Source organism: Anolis carolinensis, chromosome 2 (genome assembly GCF_035594765.1).
Source record: "Anolis carolinensis isolate JA03-04 chromosome 2, rAnoCar3.1.pri, whole genome shotgun sequence".
Taxonomy (NCBI): Eukaryota; Metazoa; Chordata; class Lepidosauria; order Squamata; family Dactyloidae; genus Anolis; species Anolis carolinensis.
Window position 1 is genome coordinate 279,746,266 of NC_085842.1, and position 21,786 is coordinate 279,768,051.

The window sequence follows — 21,786 nt, forward strand, 5'->3', positions numbered from 1 at the left end:
GTTACATGACCAGATCCTTGAGGCTCAGAAGGATGATGTGTGGACTCAGGAGCAACTGATGCTGCTCTCTGCAGGTAACCGTACCATACTGCCGCATCTCCAGGATCAAGACGGGGTATTGGTGCGTAGGGGGCAGGTTTACGTACCAGTAGGGACCCTCAGGTTGGAGGTGATTAGAGCCCACCATGACGAACCCATGGCTGGGCACTTTGGCAGGTTCAAGACCGTACAGCTTATCACCAGGAGCTACTGGTGGCCAAAGATGCGGCAAGACATTCTGCGCTTTTGTGACAGCTGCGCCGTTTGTCAGCAGAGTAAGACGCCTGTTGGGCGCCCTAGAGGGTTGTTATCGTCTTTACCTGTTCCGGAGAGGCCATGGCAAATCATTTCCATGGATTTTATTTCAGATTTGCCTAAGTCTGGGGGTTATACTTGTATTTGGGTGGTGGTGGATTTATTTAGTAAACTGGCTCATTTTATTCCTTGTTCAACCATTCCGGCGGCCCCTACGTTGGCCTTACTATTTACAAAGCACATCTATCGTTTGCACGGAGCACCCGAGGTGATTATTTCAGATAGGGCTCCGCAATTTGTGTCACGCTTTTGGAAACACTTCCATGAGTGTTTGGGGACTAAGTTAAACGTGTCTTCAGCTTTCCATCCGCAAACGGATGGACAGTCGGAACGGGTTAATGGGCTCTTAGAGCAGTATCTGCGTTGTTTTTGTTTAGATCAACCCACGGCTTGGGTAAAGTGGTTACCGGTGGCGGAATTTGCTTACAACAATGCGGTGCACACGTCTAGTCAGCATACGCCATTTGAGCTAACTTATGGTTTTCACCCACGGGGAGGTGTGGCGCCGTCGACCAATGTGGTCTCTTCGGACCCTGTGTACCGCTCTTCGGAAATGGCTGCATTGCATGATGTTGCCCGTCGCTTACTGTTGGAAGCTAAGGCAACGCAGAAGACTCAGGCTGACCGCCACAGGCAGGCAGGGGAGGAGTTGGAAGAAGGGGATTTGGTGTGGTTATCTTCCAAACATATTAAACAGGCTGGGGGAAAGTTTGCGCCTCGGTATTTGGGTCCCTTTCCTATCGTTAAAAAGATTTCTTCTGTTGCGTTTCGTTTGCGTTTACCGTCTAGTTTAAAGGTCCATCCAGTCTTTCATCGTTCGCTGTTGAAACTTGATACCTCTAGTCGTCGTGGTGCTATAGCGGAGGGTATCACTGCCACTTCTCCGCCATCGGGGGAGGAGGCCTTTGTGAGAGGGGATAGTGTTATGATTGAGCCTCATGGCTCTGTTACTGACAGACGTGGGCGTAAGACTCCTCGAGAGTCAGATACTCTCGAGGAGCGAGAGAGAAAAAGACTGCGAGACATATTTGCAGCACCATCTGACGAGGAGTCTTTCGAAGGGTTTACGGAGAGAATGGAGGAGGGGCTGGTTAGCTCAGAGGAGGATGAGATGGATTGGACTCGGGTAAGGGAGGAAGTGGGTGCCACTGGCCATGATGGGACAGAAGATGAATGGGGACCTTCAGGATTAGACCCATGGTTTAGCTGGAGGGATGGGACGGGATCCACAGCTGGAGATGCTGTTGGGCGTAGTCAGAGGTGTTCCAGCTCTGACGAGGAAAGTGATGAGGAAACGCCCGGGTTAACGAGGACAGCTGACAGTGATGAAGATTTGTAACTGGCATAAAATGGGGCTTGAGAGCAATTGCAAATTGCGTTGGGCAAGGTAATCTGGGCAAACGCTTGGGATCCGTGTGTGTGTGGGACGCTTCCCTGAAGACTTGTGTGCTTTCCTGTGCTGTGACGTAAGTTGATTGGAATCCAGGGTCAGACGGCGGGAGGGATTGTGTGGGCATTTGTTTGTGCAAACCTGTGCTTACTCTTATTAGCTTGACCTTCCGTCGTCTTCTTGACGGACGCCATCTCCTGCTTTGAGAACTCGGACTGAACTGACCACGGCTTGTCTTCCCCCCCTTCTTGGACTTGGAAAAACTACAAACGTCTGCTTCTGGCTTTGATCTACGGAACGGAACTGGTCTACTCAACTGCTACAATCCTTGGCTGAATTACTCGTGTTGGAGATCCTGTCTGCTGTGTGTGTGGGGGAGCGACGCAAGTTACTCTAAGCACAGTGTTGGCAGCAGAGAGGAATCTGCTGCCAATTAGTTGCATTCTTTGTATCTTTTGTTCCTTGGCTTTCGTTTCGTTTATACCCAGGCTGAAGTAAGCAGTTTGTTTTTACCCGGATTAAACTCCGGTTTAATCCGGTTTATCTTTTGAACATTTACTTTTGCCCCTTTTTGCTCCTAAAGGCAAAAACTGCCTGGCCCTTGTGTTTTACGGGCATTTTTGAGTTCTGTAATCTAATAAACTCTGTTACTTTGAATCTTGTGGCGTTCTGTCCTTGACAGTCACCTTTGGAACTTTATGAGACATTTGGATTATTGTTTGGTTCTCACCTTTTGCTAAACCTTTTTGGATTATATATCTTCCTTTCTTATTCCTGATTTTATATGTTTTTATATAAGGTAAAGTCTAGTCATGTCCGACACTGGAGGTTGGCGCTCATCTCCATTTTTAAGCCGAAGAGCCAGCATTGTGCGTAGACACCTCCAAGGTCATGTGGCCAGCATGACTGCATGGAGTGACATTACCTTCCCACCAAGGTGGTACATATTGATCTACTCACATTTGCATGTTTTTGAACTGCTAGGTGGGCAGAAGCTCACCCCATTCCCAGATTCGAACTGCCAACCTTTCGGTCAGCAAGTTCAGCAGCTCAGTGGTTTAACCCGCTGCACCACCAGGGAGGGATATATATATATATATATATATATATATATAGAGAGAGAGAGAGAGAGAGAGAGAGAGAGAGAACAAACTGTTTGCTTATATTCCTGGACTCTTGTGTGCTACAGTGGTCTGAGGTGTTTCCAGGCCTGGAGTACAACACCACCCAGAGGACCTTTTCATTGGCCACTTCATGATCTGCCAGTAAAGCTCCAACAGCTGGATCAGTTGTCAGAATGTAAGATACAAGTGAAGACCTAACTCTTCCGTCAGGCCTACCTAGTTTTAATGATGAATTTTAACACTGGATGCCTAATTTTTGTTTTGTGGAAATATGTTTTAATATATGTATTTTATGGAGTTTTAAAAAATGATTACATGTTTGTTTATGTTTTAGTAATGCTGTAATCCGCCTTGAGCCATGAGAAGAGGTGGGCAAGCAATAAAATTGTTGTTGTTGTTGTTGTTGTTGTTGTTGTTGTTACTCATTTATATAGTCATTCTCCAATTTTCTATCCATGTGGCTGATTCAAGTGGTTAAGGATCATTAAAAATAAATATAAACAAATTGCAATTGGCCAGATTCAGAGAGAGAAGCATAAACAACTTCAATAAAGAACATGGGGGAATATATAGCTACAACTCAGGCCAAATCCATACTGAAATAATAGTGCCTGCCTTGTTGCTTGAAGGAAGACAGAGAGCTAAGTCAATATATTATTCAAGTGTGAAGAATTCTGCAAAGATGGTGCCATCAAGAAAAACATACTGACAAATGAAACAAGTGCCCCAATGAAGACCCAAGTATTTGAACACAAAACATCTTAGAATTTCAATCCTGAAGCCATTTCATATGAAATGCTATCCCTCTGTGTCTTTACCTTAGGGTTTCAAATGAAACTTTGTGATAATTGAATCAGAGTCTCTGTAAAAGATGAAGCATTATTTACTACAACTGGCCTATGAAAATAGTCTAACATTTTTTTTATAATACATGGAAGAAAGTAGACTGTAAAATGTACAATTTATGAATAATGAATTCTTATAATTTATTCTTAAGTCTCTACTTATAAATCACATATTAGCAAACACAATATTCAAACTAATTATTATGAGTTTACTTGCTCACTTTTATAGCTGAGGATATACTAACAGAAGTAGAAAGCAGCATTCAGATGAATAAGGGGATTAAAATCTGGGAAGAAATTTAGATCCAGTCCATTTAAGCTGGTGGTGATGCAATTCAGAATCTAATATAGGACACAGATGCTGGAATGGATGTTTCCACCACATTATGACTTGCAAGGGAAACTCAAGAGTATTCAGTGTTTCTCCCATAGTGTTGCTGATGTGAAGACATTATCCCTAAATTGAATAATATTCAGTAGCATATATATAACAGAAACAACCCCTGCATATTCTGAGCTGCATGCAGGCTAAAACCTTTTTATTCAGACAGGCTTTGGAAGATGAAGGTTTTTAAGATCTAGTCAGGGGCGCTGTGGTTTTTAACTTTGAATATATTTTAATATATTTTAAATGTGAATTTTTAAAATACTGTTTATATTTATTTCTGTTTTAATGTTTACATATTTGTTTATTTTAAATCATATGCTAATGCTTTTATATCAAGCTGGTTTGAGTCTCTTTTGGGAGGGACAAAGTGGGATATAAATAAATATAGTAATAACAACAACATCATAATCTTATGGAAAACTTAAACAAAGGAGCATGAATTGTGTTTCATTATTTATAAAGCATGTGAGTTTCAATTAAAACCCATTTCTATCAAAGAAAACATGAAGGGAGGAGGGAATACACATACCTGAGAATCTCCTATTAATCCTCCAGTTCTTTCCAGCACCAAGGACAGCGTCAATGTTACATCAGGATTTGGGAGAATTATTCTACTTTGGTTGAGGAATCGAACAATTCCATGTAGGGAATCACTCTTGGCAATTGTTATTTGGGTCACTAGATGGAGCCCGAGTACTGCTCCCCCACTGGCTCCTGTTAGCTGGATTTCAAACTGCTCAGCATTTTCTCTGTTCCAAGTATAACAAAAACTACATTTTAGCTTTTTGTAAACCTCACCTAAGAGAAGTTACTGGTAGTGTATAGTCTAAATTTAACATAGTTCAGAATGCTATGCACTTACTTGTGTAACTGCAATGTATTCCTGCATTAATTTTTTTTGGAAAAGTCCTTGATAACTGGAGGACAGATGGCTATATTAACTTTCTCACCTGTTTCTATCAATTGTTGCTATACTTTTGAAAGTTCAGGTTACTTTGCAAATAGCCAACAATAATCATATATTTTTGGATGTTTTATCCATTTTTTACTACCAGCTCTGCTTAGATGACACAATATCATAAAACATATTCGCTGAAGTGTCGGATAATGAATGAAATAGAAGTTTTTTAATATAATTACCTTTCATCATCATCTATGATTAAAATACTTATAAAGCCCTGATTTTGGCCATGATGAAAAATGACTGTATTATTTGCTATGTTGTAGTCAACGCCATCAGAAAGTGCTGAAATACTTCGAGACATGAAATCTGCAGTCACATAGCCATAATTCCCACGTCTTCGCATTACTGGAATCATTATCACCCCAACATCTTCTTCCACTACAAACAATGGGTTACAATGGATTAGTGTAGTTTCTTAAATCACACGTTTGCATGTAACAACCTTGTGCTTAAGATCTTGCAACATATAGAAAATCCTGAAGTAGGATAAGAACATTAAAATCTTAAGAACACAAGGACTATTTTAGATCAAACTGAAACCCTATCCTGTGCATCATTTTTCCATGTATTTTTCTATGGGACATCCGTAAGCAACATGACCGCACCTGCTTATGTTTATCATGGAGGACAAATATTACAGATCTAAAATTATAATCAATTAGCATATCTACCCAGGATTGGTCAGGAGTCAGAGGGGCCACTTCCCCCCTGCTTTCATTCCTTTGTTCTCTTTCCCAACTCATACCTTTCCCCTTTCCTTTCTTTTCCTTCCTTCCTTCCTCCCTCCCTCCCTCCCTCCCTTCTTCAACTCTGCCATATCTCCATGGCAACATAGTTCTCTTTGTGGCTTTTTCCTTCCTTCCTCACTTCCCCTCATATACATGTCACCTTTCTTCCCTAGTAACATGACAGAGGGCGCCTAGAAACAGCCAATCCTTCACCTAGCAATAGCCAATCGAGTGACATCTCAAAGGGCCAGTGGATTGTCACCTAGCAATAGCCTTTACAGCATTGACCAGGCATGGGCAAACTTTTGCTCTCCAGGTGTTTTGGACTTCAACTCCTACAATGCCTAACAGCCGGTAAGCTGGCTGGGATTCCTGGGAGTCCAAAACACCTGGAGGGCCAAAGTTTTCCCATACCTGGCATAGACAGATGGTTGGATGGATGGACAGATATACTTTCACACACACACATTTGATCAATAAGACTTTCATATGCACCTGAGATCTAACTGATCTTCAATGGATTTTTTTTATTCACAGAGTGGCCTGGAACCAAGTGCCCCCTATACACTCATTCCCTTCTGCTTTCTTTCCCAAAGAAATGGTATGAAAAGACATACTGTTGATCCTTGGAAATAATGACCAGAGCTCTTTTGGTGAAACTTGCAAGCATTGGTGGAAGTTGTTCTCCACTTTCCCTGACAAGATACTGAAGACTGGGGAGATACCTTTCAGGGAGTTTGCAGGTCTTAAGGAAGAAGCTCAAAGAAAGCCAGGATTTCTCCAAGACATTTTGTGGGCTGAATGAAGAACCCTGATAGGTTGGAAGACCTACTCATTTGACTTTTAACTCAGGAGAAATCTAATATCCTTTCACTCTTGATTTTAGCCAAGTGTGATGAAATGTGTTTGATATTTGGGAGAATGTCAATGTGTTGAGTGCCCTTCAAGCTCTCCTTTGAGGGCATGTGGCCCACAAAGATTAATCATGAGGAACATCTAGAGGATCACACATTCTCCGCCCAATTGTAAGGGATTCCTGACTCCCAGCTTTTCTTTTTGAAATGCTGAAGGAAGAGAATGAGAATCAGTCACCCTGCTGCTCTCAGGGAAATGCTAAACACTTCTTCTGATGTGTGGGGAGCTGTACAACAAACACAGGGTACAGACACATGTGCTTGCCTTTGCTTTGCCTAATGGCTGGTTGTTTCAACACATTCTTCTGTCAATTTTCAAAGAACCATGTGTTCTCTATAATAGCAGAAAACACTAATTTTATATAGACTGAAACTAATATAGAAGGTCCATGCATGATTTCTGTTTGTTTATTCATATGTTTTACATAAGCTATTGAGCCCACTAAGGAAGAACTTTATTCTTCATATATATCAATTGGCCATATTATATTGCAAAATATCTTTGGACCTATCAATCTTGTTTATTCAGGAAAGACACACTTATCACATGATAGATCCAATATATGGGGGAAAGAATGTACTTCAGTAATACAGATTACCAAAGGCCTGGTCTCTATGAGCCAGTCAGCTAGTAAATAAGAAAGGTAAAAGTAGGAAACATCAAAAAGTGCCATCAGACTCTGAAGAAAACACACACACACACACACACACACACACACACACACATACACATACACATATATGTTAATGTTTTTGCCATATAGAAAGATATTTATTTATATTTTGTATGCTACTGACATTCAGAAAGCCAACAGAATAAAAGCCACAGAAAGTGAAAACGTAATACAAATTGAGCATCACTTATCCAGAATTCTAAAATAAAAAATGCTCCTAAATCAAAAACTATGAACATAATTAAAAGGTAATGACACCTTCTGATAATTCAATGAAAAGAACTGCTTCCCTGTGCACAAAATTATTTTTTTAAAGTGTATAAAATTAACTCCAGGTTATGTGTATAAGATGTATATGAAACATAAATGAATTTAATGTTTCCTTTTCCAAGGAAAGTCATTATGTACATCAAAGCACTTCAAAATCCAAAATAAATCTTAAATATGGAATATTTATTATTTTCAAATAATAATCTGTAAACTACATGATGTTAAATAAGCAGCAGTGTTTATTGACAATCTGCTTTTTTGTCCACCAGAAAGGTCAAGAGCATACCTGGTTCCGAAGTGAACTTCCACCCAAGTACTGATCAAACCAGCCCAATAAAGATGCCATGCCTTCACCCATGCTCTGTAACTATTATAAATAATGATAAAGTCACTGAAAATAACTCTGAATAATACAATAGTATGCTAAATCTTGACCTACCTTGTAGAGTTGTATACAGTGGATCAAATTCAATTATTCCTTCTGCATTGTCACTTTTAGATATAATGACTCTCATTGCTGAAGCATTACCTATCCCAGGAGGCTGGTCAATCTGCAGTCCATATTCTTTTATTGTAAAATCAAATCCACTTGCAAAACCATGTGGGGGAAAATACAAAGATGTTAGGCAAAAATTAATTAATTAGATTAAATCTTCTGATTCTTGGGTTTTCCAACCTTTGTCCTACTCTAAATCAACTTGGTTTAAACATTACAACAGCTATATTGCTTGGTATTATGAGAATTAGCCTGGGTTTTCAGTAAGCCATATGAAATCTGGTTAAACTGCAATCTGTTTCGGGAGCCTCCTGAATTTGTGAGGACAGAAATCCATTTTCTATCCAGTAAGCCAAAAGATTCATTTTCTATCCAGCCCATTATGGGAGGGGGGGGGCTTCCCAGGCTCCCTTCCTGTCATTTTCGGCATAGTTTGTCCTTTTATCCTTCATTAAGACGTGGATTAAAAGAATCCGAGTTAAAATACCACTCTTCTGCGATCCTTTCCCATTTGTCTGTAGAGGAGACCTGGGTTTAATAAAGGGTTTCAGAAACCTCGCTTCTTGGGATCCTTTCTCTTCTATCTTTAGAGGAGACCTGGATGTAAAGAAAGCGGCTCCAGAAACCTCACTTCCTTGAATCCTTTTCCTTTTAGTGGCTGCCTCCCTCCCTGCACTCAACGTGTAACTGAAAGAAACCTAAAGCAGCTAGTATTCTACAACCACTGTTCTGTTGCAGCCAGTAAAAAAATGGTGGCAGAGCCCATGCCCGTAGGGCTTCTGAACAAGTTGAAAGCAAATGTTCAAAACGAATCTGTACAGGAATCTGTAAGCCTGGTTAGCAATACTGGTTTTCAATCTCACTTTTGTATAGTCAGAACAAACTATGTTCACAAAAAATAGTGTTTCTACTTTACAACCAGTCTTAAATTTCTATGGTGTAATCCACTACTGAACTCAGAAATAAAATCAACTAATATATCCAGGATTGCTAAGTTATATTCCATATTTAGCACATTTTACTTCTGTGGCTAAATTTTTCCTATACCATAACATTTATTTTTACCTTCCTAGTAGTTCCAGTCCTAGAAGCTCTATTGAAAACTCTTCAGGACCTTCAGGAAGTTCATCATCATAGATTTCAATATAAATAGTTTTAGAAGTCTCATTAGATTTAAATGTAAGCTCTCTCAACAAAGGAGCAAAATCCATGCCTTGTACTGCTGTCCCATTCTGTATCTGGTACCAGAGACAAATTTGCCCATAATATCCATGTGAACGGACAACTGTGACATTTGCCTGTTGGAAACAAATATTTCTTAGGGATTAATCAGTGTATTTTTCCAAACATACTACATTTAATTAAACATATCAATGATTTGATTTTTGTATTTGATTTCTGGTAAATAGTAGTAACATTCTTAGTATAAAAAAAAACAATTTGGCAAGCATATTTGTTGCATTCTTACTATTCTGTAGTAAGAGATGATCACTAACTGCCAGAGAAATGACAGAGAAATATGTACAAATACAGAGGGACCATGTGTATTTATGTCATAACATGCATAGCAATGGCTCTTCTCTGTAGATAAGCAATAGTTTCTTCTGTAATTCCTTTTTATTTATTGGACTGATACAATCCCCATCCCCCACCTGCCAAAATAGAACTCAAGGCAATACCAGTAAGACTGAACAGAAAGATGTTGCCTCAACAAGATATAATTTTGTGGGCCAAAGGTTAGACTATGATCTGCAGATGAATGTAGGATTGCTCCCAGTTCTAACATTTTAGCTAGCTTTTGCATATAATTCCTACATGATAAAGGAAAAAACCAAGTTCTGGGATCACATCATACTTGGTTTAAGTACAGACTTCTTCAAGCCCATATGTGCTCATATTAGCTCATAGAATCTGCTCATTTCTAATACGAGATTAATTAAGTGACACATCTCTGATAAATCAAAATAGAACTAAAGCACACTGCCACCATGAGCTTTCTAGAAATGTTTGGGTAGTATATGATGGCATTAAACTTAAAATAATTCAGATTTAAACTCCACATACCCATTTTTCCTCTTCTGCCACCTGAAGTAGTTGCTGGGAAAATGCAAACTGCCCATAGGGCATGTCACTGGCAGCCATTGTGATATAGGCTGTGCTGGTGGACTCATTGATGATCCCACCATTGCTGATACCAGTTAGGTGAAACTGATAGTAATGTTTTTCCTCTGGAAGATCATCATCTAGAGCCTAGAGAAAAGAAATTAGTCTAAACAAAAAAGATTGCCAAATAGTCACATGAATGGAAAGGTAGCATTCTGCAGTTAAATGTGTACAAATCTGAACTCCAATCTCTCAGCCACTGAAGACACATATGTACACACCTTCTGCAGAACTTTTGGGCATCATCCATGTTGCTGCTATTTTTTATGGCTTCTCCTTTCCATACTCCAAAATGTTCCTTATTTGCTATAGGAAGCTGTAAAGAACTCAGGCAGAGGGGAATCTTTTTGAAATCCCACCTCTTATACCAATTTGCGGAGATGTGGAGATGGAGGTTGTTTTTAATTAATTAATTATTATATATTTAACATATATATCCGCTGCCACCAATATAAATATGTTTTATTTAAACGCTGCCACCAGAGGTAAAGATGTTTATAATGCGGCCACCAGATGTTAAGGGGATTATCAACTCTTGCCACCACTATAGGAATACGTAGCCACTAGCTACCTAGAGAGGAGACTTTTATTTTTCTTTCTTCTTCTTGTTTATTCTTGATGTTTGTATGTATGACAGAAACTGAGATGTTTGAAGGAATAATAACAAGTTTATTCAGGCACAAGCTTAATGGTTACAATAACTTTTCCTCTTGTTTGAGGCATGTTCCTTAACCATTGCAATAACAGAATGAGGTGATTCAAACTTCCTGAAATGTCACTCCTTTCTCCACTTCTTTCTATACTGCTTTCACCCTATGAATTTCAGTCACAGACAATCTGTTCCTTATCTGGAAACAGACTACCTTAAAATAAGTCACCAAACTTATTTTATCCCTGATTCCCTAACTTAGGATCAGCCTTCCCTGAGCTTCAACAGAGCCCAGACTACCTAAAATAAGTCATCAAACCTATTTTATCCCTGATCCCCTAACTTAGGATCAGCCTTCCTTGAGCTTCAACAGAGCCCAGACTACCTAAAATAAGTCACCAAACTTATTTTAGAATTGACTCAAATTTCCTCATTTGAGCCACCCTGATCCTCCAACTGAGAATCAGACTTCCCTGTGGTTCGCTGACCACAGACACTAACTGACTGACTTTCCCTCCAAATTCTGCTTTCTTCAGCTAACCCAGTTGGCTCCACCCCCTTCTCCATGGCAACCAACTCTGAGTGCTGAGTAACTGAAATATTAACCCTTTTTAAAACACAGTTAAACATGGCATCTGTAAATTAAAATTCATACTTCTTTACAGAAGCATATAGGAAAATCACATCCCTGCCTGCAGGGATATCTGAGACATACAGAAAGACAGTTACTGGCTGTGTTGCTAGGACTCAAGGAGTAGGTGGTATTGTGACATCACTGTATGTTGTCATGTAAGAAGATGTCACATACAACTTTCCCATCAAGTGAGTTAAAAACACGAGAAGAGCCATACTGGATCACCACAAAGGCTTATCTAGTTCAAAAGTCAGGCAGTTGTCCATAGGAAGTCCACTAGCAGGAGATACATACAGCTGAATCTGTCATCTTGTGTTCTCCATCAACTGATACTGGAAATGGTAAATAGCCAAAATCAAGGGTAGCCACTAATAAAACCATCCCACATCAATGTATTCCCCTGTAACTGGATGTATTTATTTTATTGTATTTTTAAGTAGATGACTTAAATTAGTTTATTCCGAATCAGGGTTAATCACTTAAAATATGTATTTATTAAAGTGGTGAACAAACAAAAATTTATAAATATATGAGCAAAATGACTTTGGCTTCTACACTTCAGTTGCTCAAAATAAAAGTGAACTGAATGTACATTATTCCTGTTGTGACTGCGCCTTCGGGGATTATGGTTGATGGTGATGGAATTCGAAGAGGAAGAAAAAAACCCTCGTGATGAGGGTTCACTGGAGGAGTTGCGCAGGAAGCGACTTAGAGAGCTATATGGGGGATCTTCTGAGGAAGATTCAGATGGGGAGATGGATGCTGAGGAACAGGTGGAGGCTGGGGAAGCGGGCACTGAATGGGCACAGCCACCGGAGATGTCTGGGGATTTGGGGCCTATGGATACTTCTGAACCTGGGGTTTCTGCAGGAGCTGATCCCAATTGGGATGCTTGGAGAAGGGAGGATGGTTCTTTAAGTGTTCATGGGGCTAAGTGTGGGCAGGATGATTGGGACTCCGACGAATTGCTAGGTACTCCAGATCCACGAGCTCTAGCTGTGTGGAGTTCAGACTCTGAGTAGATTTGGGACACCTGGTGTTTGGGTGTGAGTGTTTGGTCACCCAGGAGGAACGGCTATTCATCATCCCTTTGAGGCTTTCGGCTTATCTGCACCGTGGAAGCAGCTTTATTGCTTTTCTAGTTTGTTTATTTTCCAGCAATTAACTCTATTTGTTTTCCAAAGCTGAATTGAAGCGTTATTTAGTTTTTTATTGAATGCCAGCATGGGAAATTAGCGTGGCTCGTTTTTGAGTTATTATTGTCCAATCTACTCTCGAAACACTGAAAAGTGAAGTGTTTCAAGGATATTTCCTGTGTTTATGTTATTTTCTGGCTTATCTTCGGAATAAACTCTGTTTGTATGTTAACTGGCGTCTGACTCTTGACAATTCCTGTCCTCCCTCCCTTTTCACTCTCTCTTGCTCTATATACAGCTTTGGCAAGACTGTCTGTTTTATTTTTGTACTGCACCGTAAATGTCATGGCACAGAAATGACAAGAACAACATCAAAGTTGTCACTTCTGCACTAGAACTATGAACTAGGTGAAGGCAAACATCCTTTTATCTGCTCTTAATCACTAACTATTCTGATTCAGTAGGTGAACATGCGTTCTAGTTTTATGAAAGAGGAAGTAAAGTTCATTACCTGTTTTTTGTGTGTATATCTCATCATGGGCAGCCCCTGACTGATGGTCAGGTCTTTGGGATTTCTATTCATTGTGTTTCACCCTCTACAGACATACACATCTTCGGCGCATCATTTATAATATACAGTTACCATGACAAGAACAGTATAGTCCATACCTGTATCATTACAACAGCAGCAGACTGCTTGTCTCTCATGGTAAAATTTCCTGATATCTCCGCAAATTCCTTCTTATTGGGTGGTGTGATATTCCAAAAGACTGTGATTTCTCCAGAAATCCCTGGCCCACGTACAATCCTGCAGACAACAACAGGAACATGGTCATATTTCAAACTCGATTTAATGTATTTGGTTTTGTCCTTCAAATGCCTTCAAGTAAAAATAAAGCAATTAATTCTAGGTAGAACACTTTTCTTAAAAAATGACTGACATCTTCTGAAAGGGCCATTGTATATTGTAACAATTGTATCATAGACTGATGTATTTACATGATTTCATTAATCCTGAGGCTGGACACACAAGTAATCTGATCTTCAGATAAACTGAGTATTCTAAAGCATTTCTAGTTTTCAGCTTCACGAGCAATAGTAGCCACAAAAATCATGGGGAAGAGAATTGATAGAAGCACCTACTGTCATGAGCATTTGAAGCTATCATTACTAGTCACTTTTGCTATTAGTCCTGTGTTGACTCTACAACTACATTTAGTCTAGGAATATTCTGTAGTTGGCTTGACATCTAGTATAAAGTTATTCAGTAGTCCAGAATGCTGGTTATCCATTAAATACAGTGGAGAAAGATAGCATCTGCATTCAAAATTTCCTAAATTGGAAACAGAAGTCAAAATGTCTTTTATAATATAATTGTTTATTCTAATAAATGCCATCACTTTTCCCAAATCATGGATAATATTTTATTTGTACAGAATCATAGATGTTTGTAAGGAGACATGATTTCCATTTATATGTACATGTATGACTGTCTTTAATTTAAGAGGCAATAATTCATAACCTTGAAAAGTTATTTTTTGGACAATAACTCCCATAATCACCCAACCAGCATGCCCAGAGGCCAATAACTGGGAATAATCCCAGCATCCAATGAGGTGAATGTGAACTACTTGAATTATTCAGCATCTCGATCCACAAATCACAAAAAGCAAGAAAACCAGCATTCCTATTAGTTGACTACCTTTTTAAAAAAAATGTTTAAAGTTATTAAATGTTATCAAACATATATGGTAATTTAACTAAAGATGGAATGTTATTCTTGGCAAATAAATGCTTAAATATCTCAACAGTATTTCAAAACTGTTATGGTTGAGCCTTCTGGCTCCGGTACTAGGAGACGGGGTCGTAAGACTCCTCGAGAGTCAGATTCTTTTGAGGAGCGTGAAAGGAAACGGCTCCGGGACTTATTTGCAGAACCAACAGATGAAGACTCATTTGAGGGTTTTACCGAGGGAATGGAGGAAGAGATGGTTAGCTCAGAGGAGGATGACATGGAGTGGACTCGTGTGAGGGAGGATTTGGGTGTCACCGGCAATGATAGCATGGGAGGCGATTGGAGGGTTGCAGGATCAGACACATGGACGGGCTGGAGGGATGGAGCGGGATCCACAGCTGGGGATGCTGTGGGGCGTAGTCAAAGGTGTTTTAGCTCCGATGAGGATGATGATGATGAGGCACCTGGAATTAGGATAGCAGCTGTCAGCGATGAGGAGTTATGAACTGGGATAAAATGGGGTTTAGGATCAATGGCTAATTGCGTTGGGCAAGGTAATCTGGACGAACGCTTGGGCTCTTGTTGGGGAACTTCCTGAAGACGGGTGTGATTCGTTGCTGGATACGTAAGTTACCAAGGACACTGGGCATAGACGGCGGGAGGAACTGTGTGGGGTTTTTCTGTGCAACTTGTGTTTAATCTTGATAGCTTGGACCTCCGTCGTCTTTTTGACGGACATTAATTACTCTGGATTGACGCTGGACTGACTGACTGACTACGACCTCGGACTATCCCTTCTGTGGCTATCGGTGGAACTTGTGGAACTTTAGACGTCTGCACTTGGCTTTCGACCTTGGACCGGATTGGGACCCTGCTGACCGCCGTTACCCTGATTGATGTGCCTGGACCCGGATTTCGCTCGTTGCACGGAGGAGTAAACAGCCTGAGTTACTCATCTGTAGCTTTTGAGTAGCAGAGAGGAATCTGCTGCCAGTTTTTTGTGTTCATTTTGACCTCTGTTTACCAACTTTTGTTTGTTTAAATTGCCAGGCTGAAGTAAGCACTTTTGATTTAATCCGGATTAAACTCCTGTTTAATCCGGTTTATCCTTTCGAACCGTTTTAATTCAAACGGAGCTGTTTCTGTTACTTTTCACACTGAAGACAAGTGTTTGCCTAGTCCTTTGCTTCCTACGGGCATTTTTTAGTTCTGTAACTTCAATAAACTGTGTTGTACTCTATTTGGTGGCGTTCTGTCTTTGACAAAAACCAAAGTAAAGAACTTAGTAATGTACTTACCCAATAAAAGAAGTCCCATTATATTTTCCTACAGGTTCCCCTATCAGGATATGTGTGGATGATGGAGCTATCCCAACAAACCCAGAAGCTCCACGATCTCCCAATATAGTGATAGTTGCTATACCTGTAAATACAAAAACATTTGCTGATAAAAAACTTGTTGCCATGACTGATAATTTGTTTATTGAAAGCAAAGCAGTTCATAAATATTAATATTGTAAGCCATTATTTCTAGCCATATGACACAGCTGAGTTCTCATTATAGTGCTCATTATTACTGCAGTCAATTTCTGAAAATTAGCAATTTGCAACTGACATGGCATTGTACAAGAGTGCTTCGACTGTCCCTTATTTTGTAATTTAAGACTTCATCCCACTGAACATGTCAAGTGTTTGGAAGAATAGGTTTTCCATACAGCTCAGGCATACTCTGCTTTGAAATTAAATGGATGATTTTCCTACCTCCACCACACACTAACAAACTATCCATTTTACTCAGTAGTTCTCAGTTGATTTGCCATCACATTGTAGAGAGCTTATCCCACCCACTGTCCCTCCCCCATTTTCTTTTAGAAAATAAACACCCCCTCTCCTGGACTATGATTTTTGTTCCTGGGTTATAAATGTCATGTCCTAATTGGTTCTATCATACACACATGGAAAAAGTTTATTAAAACTTTGTCTTTGGAGAAGGGACATCCTGCTATAACACATCTTGCTCTCAATTATTCTCTCCCCCCCTCCTTCCCTATGTTGGAAGAAGGAAGGAGGGAAAGAAGGAGATGAGGAGGAGGTAACAAATGGAACACACAACACATAGAAGGAAGGAAGGAAGGAAGGAAGGAAGGAAGGAAGGAAGGAAGGAAGGAAGGAAGGAAGGAAGGAAGGAAGGAAGGCCCTAAGAAAGCGCATGAGACAGAAAGGAACACAACATACTGCTGATCTTCCCTCCTCCATGAGCAAAAGGTAATGGTGAGCTTTTTCTCTAATTGTAGCTAAACATATCCTCATTTGGAAACGTTGGGTCTATTTACCATTTATTGGTGATATCTCAGTGTCATCAGTAGATAGAAGCTGAACTGCATAGCTTTCATCACCTTCCAACAGCAGATCTTGAATTGCTTGCAGAACTATGGTTTTCTGGGAGTCCATCTGTATTAGAATGAAACAATCACTCATTTTAAAGCTGTCACTTGGTTTGCTGACAGAAGAAAATATATATCTGTCACTAAACAGATTTATATATAGAAAATGTTATCATTAATTATAATAATAGTTATTAATCATAATTAAGTGCCTTCTACTTGATTTAAAAAGCCACCTGAGATCCCAAGGCTCCCTTGACAGAATATGAGGACTTAATAGGGAGGATTTTTTGCCCTAAACAAATCAATGTGGATTTTTTTATTGAACACATAATTCTTGTTCAGAGCCGAACACAACTTCACATTAAATTATCATACCCCCTCAATTATCTGCTTATCAAGTAAAAGGCAGCTAATTAGAAATCCTCCTCCTCAATTGAGTCCTAAAGAAAAGCAGCAATGCCCCATGGTTCACAGAAACATCAGGAAGAAAAGGACACAGACATTCTCTGTAGTCTTAAAGTCACACCAGTTATATCATGGCACAAAAGATTTTGAAGAAACCTACCTACCTATTTTGGAGTCAGTTAAGCTGTACACTATCTTAGCATCAATCAACACAATATGAAGTTGTCTTTAAATGTCTATTAGATAGTATTCAAAGTTGTTTATTTATTTATTTATTTATTTATTTATCTATCACATTTATATCCCGCCCTTCTCACTCGAAGGGACTCAGGGCAGCTTACAACAGTGGCAACCATTAGATGCCCATACAAACCAATATAAAACAGCACATAAAACAGTTAAACTATTAAAATACATTGTAAATTAAAATATACGTTTCAAACATAAAATCAGATCCATTTATCCTCATGCTTTGTCCATAGTTCGGTCCGTGTCATCTTCGCCATGTTTTTAGGGCTTTTCTGAAGCCCAACAGGGTTGGGATTTGTTGTTTGACATAGATATACAGATAATTCCCCTCCTCCTTTCTGTGATCCAGGTAAATGTCCGCAAAACAAGAAAAGAACAAGAAGCAATACTAAGAAGACATCGCTATACCTCAGCAAAGAAAACTGTTCCATTAAGAGGGCTGAGATCATATTTAGCGGCCTCCTCAACGATCCAGATAAGCCGGACTTCTCCTTGGCCCCCTTCACTCCGGCGTACATTAAGAAAAATATTTGCTGCTGGGTCATCAATTGATTGGGGCTCCTTCACAGTTACCTAAAAAAAGGGGGGCGCGACTGAAAAAAGTTAGAAAAAGGAATGCTTTAACACTGTGTATATAGAAATGTTTTCAATTAAGCATAGTCAGAACAAAGCCGCTCTGGCCAAAAAATCATTGGTGTTTCAAAAGGGCAGTGCAGAACATCCTTTCAGTATGATTTGGCTTCCAGAGGAGCAGCATCGGTTGAGCTCAACAGCAAGTTCAGACGCTGATTGTCTAATCTCCCTTAGTTTATCATGAACTTTTAACTTCAGACTCTTGGACTGCAGACTGTTGACCTTAAATTCATTATTTTATTTTATCTTTACTGAAGTTCGTTTAGTACAGCTAACACAGTCTTAAAAGTGAACTGCTGCTGCAAGGAAGGAAGGAGCAGCCTCAGTTGAGCTCTGTGACAAGTTTTTTGCAAAGTTTTTTGACTTCAAACTTTTCTGTTGCACCCTTGTTGTAGTCCTCTTCAATGCAACTAATGCAATCTTAGAGGCCAAGAATTGTTTGGAAATGCCTGAAATGTTTTAAAAATACCAGACTTCATTCTGCTTGTGCTGATTTGCAAAGAACACTGCAGGACAAAAGCTGATAGTAGAGTGAAATAATTGAGTGTGACTGATAGTGGAGCCCGAGAAGGAGAAAATATTGTTTATGTTTTATTCCTTGTTTCTCTTTACTGATTACTTGAAGGGCTGCAAACGTAACCTACCAGCCTCAGTAGGAAAATTTGCAGCTCTCAGAGAGGGGGGGGGGACTCAAAGTGTAAGCAAAGTGTAAGCAGTATTGTGCATGAAGTTCCCCATTGAGGGCGGGAATCGTTTGTTCACTCCAAAATGTTAGATGCACAGATGTAGTGTCAGGTATGGCATTCACCCAGATACTTGCTACTGTCCCCACATCAGTCTCACTGAGTCAATACATATTAAGTGGGAAATGATTAGCAAAATCCATCAGTAGTAATACTTTGAACACTGTAAAACTCGCTGATCCAAATTTTCTTCTCTGTGCATCTGAAAGCAGTGAGTGTATTTGTAAACAATTATTTCTGTTTATTGCATTTCCCAAAGAATTATAAATGGCAAACCAATACAAGCTGTACCAAACACTATTTCACACGGATACAACCTGGTGCTCTTCTGGTGCAACAGTGTCCTAGCAACCAGAGACTTGAGAATGATCTGAAGCACGTCAGCCTTAATATCCTGCTTATAAATGACATCTTATCTCAGGTATCAAAACCTGTTATTATGTTCCTCTTCAATAAATAAAGCTGTCTGTGCAAAATTATTAGCTAAATGAAGTAAGGAACCGTGTAATGACTGGGTTAGAACAGTGGAATTAATGTATTATAAACCAAAATACCATTCCTACAAGGCAATTTAAGGGGGGGGGAATCGAATAATTTTAAATAGTATTACAGGCTTACTCTGCCTTTGGATACTTCACTAGCTCTTTCAGTGATTGAAAATTATAAGCAAGTTCTATTAATTAGACGTGGAATGATATTCTTTCATCAGTTCTTCTTGTTTATAAGGCTTCCTTAGACCTATTCACACACGTTACAGGATACTGTAGTGTATTCCTTTTGTTTTTCTGCAGCCAAAATGCATTTGCAAGCTTTAAAAGAAAACCATGGGTATCACTTGTCAATTGACTCCACTTTCCAACAGCGTTGAGGTTACTAATCCATCAGATAAGAGATAGAATCCTATATATGGCAGAGATTTTGCAGATTATCTAAAATAGAATTGCAGACTAGGAAAAATGATGAAAACAAAATTGATAACTTTACTCAAAACATTTCTCGTTTTTGGCCTGTAAGAAGTCATTTATCAGTGAAGAGACAGGAAACCTCAGGTGAAACTTCACATTATAAGGACAACCAAATGCTTCAGCCCCATGCTGCATTTTCTTTCCTTCCTCTGTGGCTTAGCGTCGAACATTGCTTTTCCTTGCCTCTGGCCCATATCACTGGCAGGAGTAACATTGTCACACAACATAATAGTATCTGGGCAAAAAAATCATTAATGTTTTTAAAAAGACAACAGATAATAAAGAATGACCATATTGTCTCTGACCCATCAGAACAAGGCAAGACAAAGAAGGGGACCAAACACATGGCCTATATTCTGCATCTCATTTTTTTCTTTTACTCAAAAGACCCCATGTAGAGGCACTACACTAAATTGTAATGCATTGCAGCATTACTATTACAGCCTAACAGAACTTGATAACTATACAGACAGAATTACAGAAATATTCAGAAATGCAACATCCTGTTCATACTTACATGTTTTTCTTCAAATCCAAATAGTCCAACAGGAGAATCATTAGGTGGAATAGCAACAATCACTTGTACATCCTCTCCTAGTCGGGCATCACCTGTCACTTTAAGCAAAGTAACACTGAACATCTCCAAAAACTCGACAGTGTCATCATCTGTGATAGTGATCTCTATCACTCCAGTCACCTGGAAAAGATAGGACAACCGCTGAGCAATGTGTCATTATGATCAGCATGTTGAAGCTCAGAAAATGCATATAGTTTCATAAGTTATATTAACTTGGAGTATAGAATAACTACTTATGAGAAGAAATGGGTCCCTTTATCTTTTATTCAGTGAAAATGTAGTTTAAATGGCTGCATGGAAAATCAGAAACAGTGAATACTGCAATTGCAAACAAATTAAAGAATCTGAGGGGATTAAAACAACTCTATGGCACTAAACAAATTAAGAGAGGGGAAGCTTTCCTCTGGTTGGGAGGTAGGTGTTTGAAGCTGAAATCCTAGAACTGATAATATGCCCCACTGAATTTGATGGCCTATGTCTAATGTTAGGCTGACATCTGACATTCACCGCATAGCATTTCTTTAATCCTTTGTTGCCCTCTTAGGACGTCCACCAAAAAAGTGTCCTTGAGGATTTCACAACCTTAGGGAGAAGTCCAAGGGAGGGCATTACTTAGGACCTATAGTGATATTTCCCACTTGTGGGTTCATTTGATGGAACTACAGTATTGTCAGTGTAATTCATTCTCTGAATCCTGGCAAAAGAAGTGTATTATTATAGGACACATACAAATTGTACTCTGAATGTGCAAAACAAGCAAAAGAGTGAAAGCGTCTGTGAGAGTTTTCATATAATTCACAGCAATCAACAGTACAGGCCACAAATATACAGAAAACTCATCAATACAGGATGACCTAAAATAGGTGTCCATTTTAACATCAGCATAATGCATACTTGTCCATCTGCAAATGTAAGGTTCCCAAATGATGGTGTGAAATCCTCCAGGCCAGCAGTTGTAGGTGTGGCTTCCCAGTACAAATTTACTGTTCCAAATGTCCCTGCCCTTCGAACAACTGGAAGCTTCAGAATGTTATCTGGTGGAGGTACCTCAAAACCAGCCACTGTTCCACTCATATCCTGGAAAGAAAACAATTTTTAATTGTCTGCATTTGTGACATAGAAAAAAAAATGGAAAACAAAACATGTGATCAGACAGTTTGGGATCTACCTAGAATCATAGAATCGTAGAGTTGGAAGAGACCTCACGGGCCATCCAGTCCAACCCCCTGCGAGAAGCAGGAAAATCTCATTCAAAGCACCCCCGACAGATGGCCATCCAGCCTCTGCTTAAAAGCCTCCAAAGAAGGAGCCTCCACCACAGTCCAGGGCAGAGACTTCCACTGCCGAACAGCCCTCACTGTGAG

At 39.6% G+C, this 21,786-nt stretch overlaps 1 protein-coding gene across 5 annotated transcripts in view; it reads right to left on the reverse strand.

The window, feature by feature from the left end:
- The window catches only part of adgrv1 (adhesion G protein-coupled receptor V1), a 328,646-nt gene that overhangs the window by 185,214 nt on the left and 121,646 nt on the right, over positions 1-21,786 (reverse strand). For all 5 annotated transcript variants that reach the window (XR_010003540.1, XR_010003541.1, XM_008103035.3 and 2 more), the window contains exons 57-67: positions 21,317-21,499; positions 20,363-20,542; positions 17,913-18,077; positions 16,797-16,914; positions 15,763-15,886; positions 13,399-13,537; positions 10,212-10,397; positions 9,213-9,445; positions 8,091-8,239; positions 5,242-5,443; positions 4,631-4,850 (exon numbers count right to left, since the gene is read on the reverse strand). Coding sequence is in view for 3 of the 5 variants with exons in the window: in XM_008103035.3 (XP_008101242.2) it covers positions 4,631-4,850; positions 5,242-5,443; positions 8,091-8,239; positions 9,213-9,445; positions 10,212-10,397; positions 13,399-13,537; positions 15,763-15,886; positions 16,797-16,914; positions 17,913-18,077; positions 20,363-20,542; positions 21,317-21,499 (1,899 nt within the window). In the remaining 2 variants the exon portion in view is untranslated. The remainder of the gene's footprint in view (positions 1-4,630; positions 4,851-5,241; positions 5,444-8,090; positions 8,240-9,212; positions 9,446-10,211; positions 10,398-13,398; positions 13,538-15,762; positions 15,887-16,796; positions 16,915-17,912; positions 18,078-20,362; positions 20,543-21,316; positions 21,500-21,786) is intronic.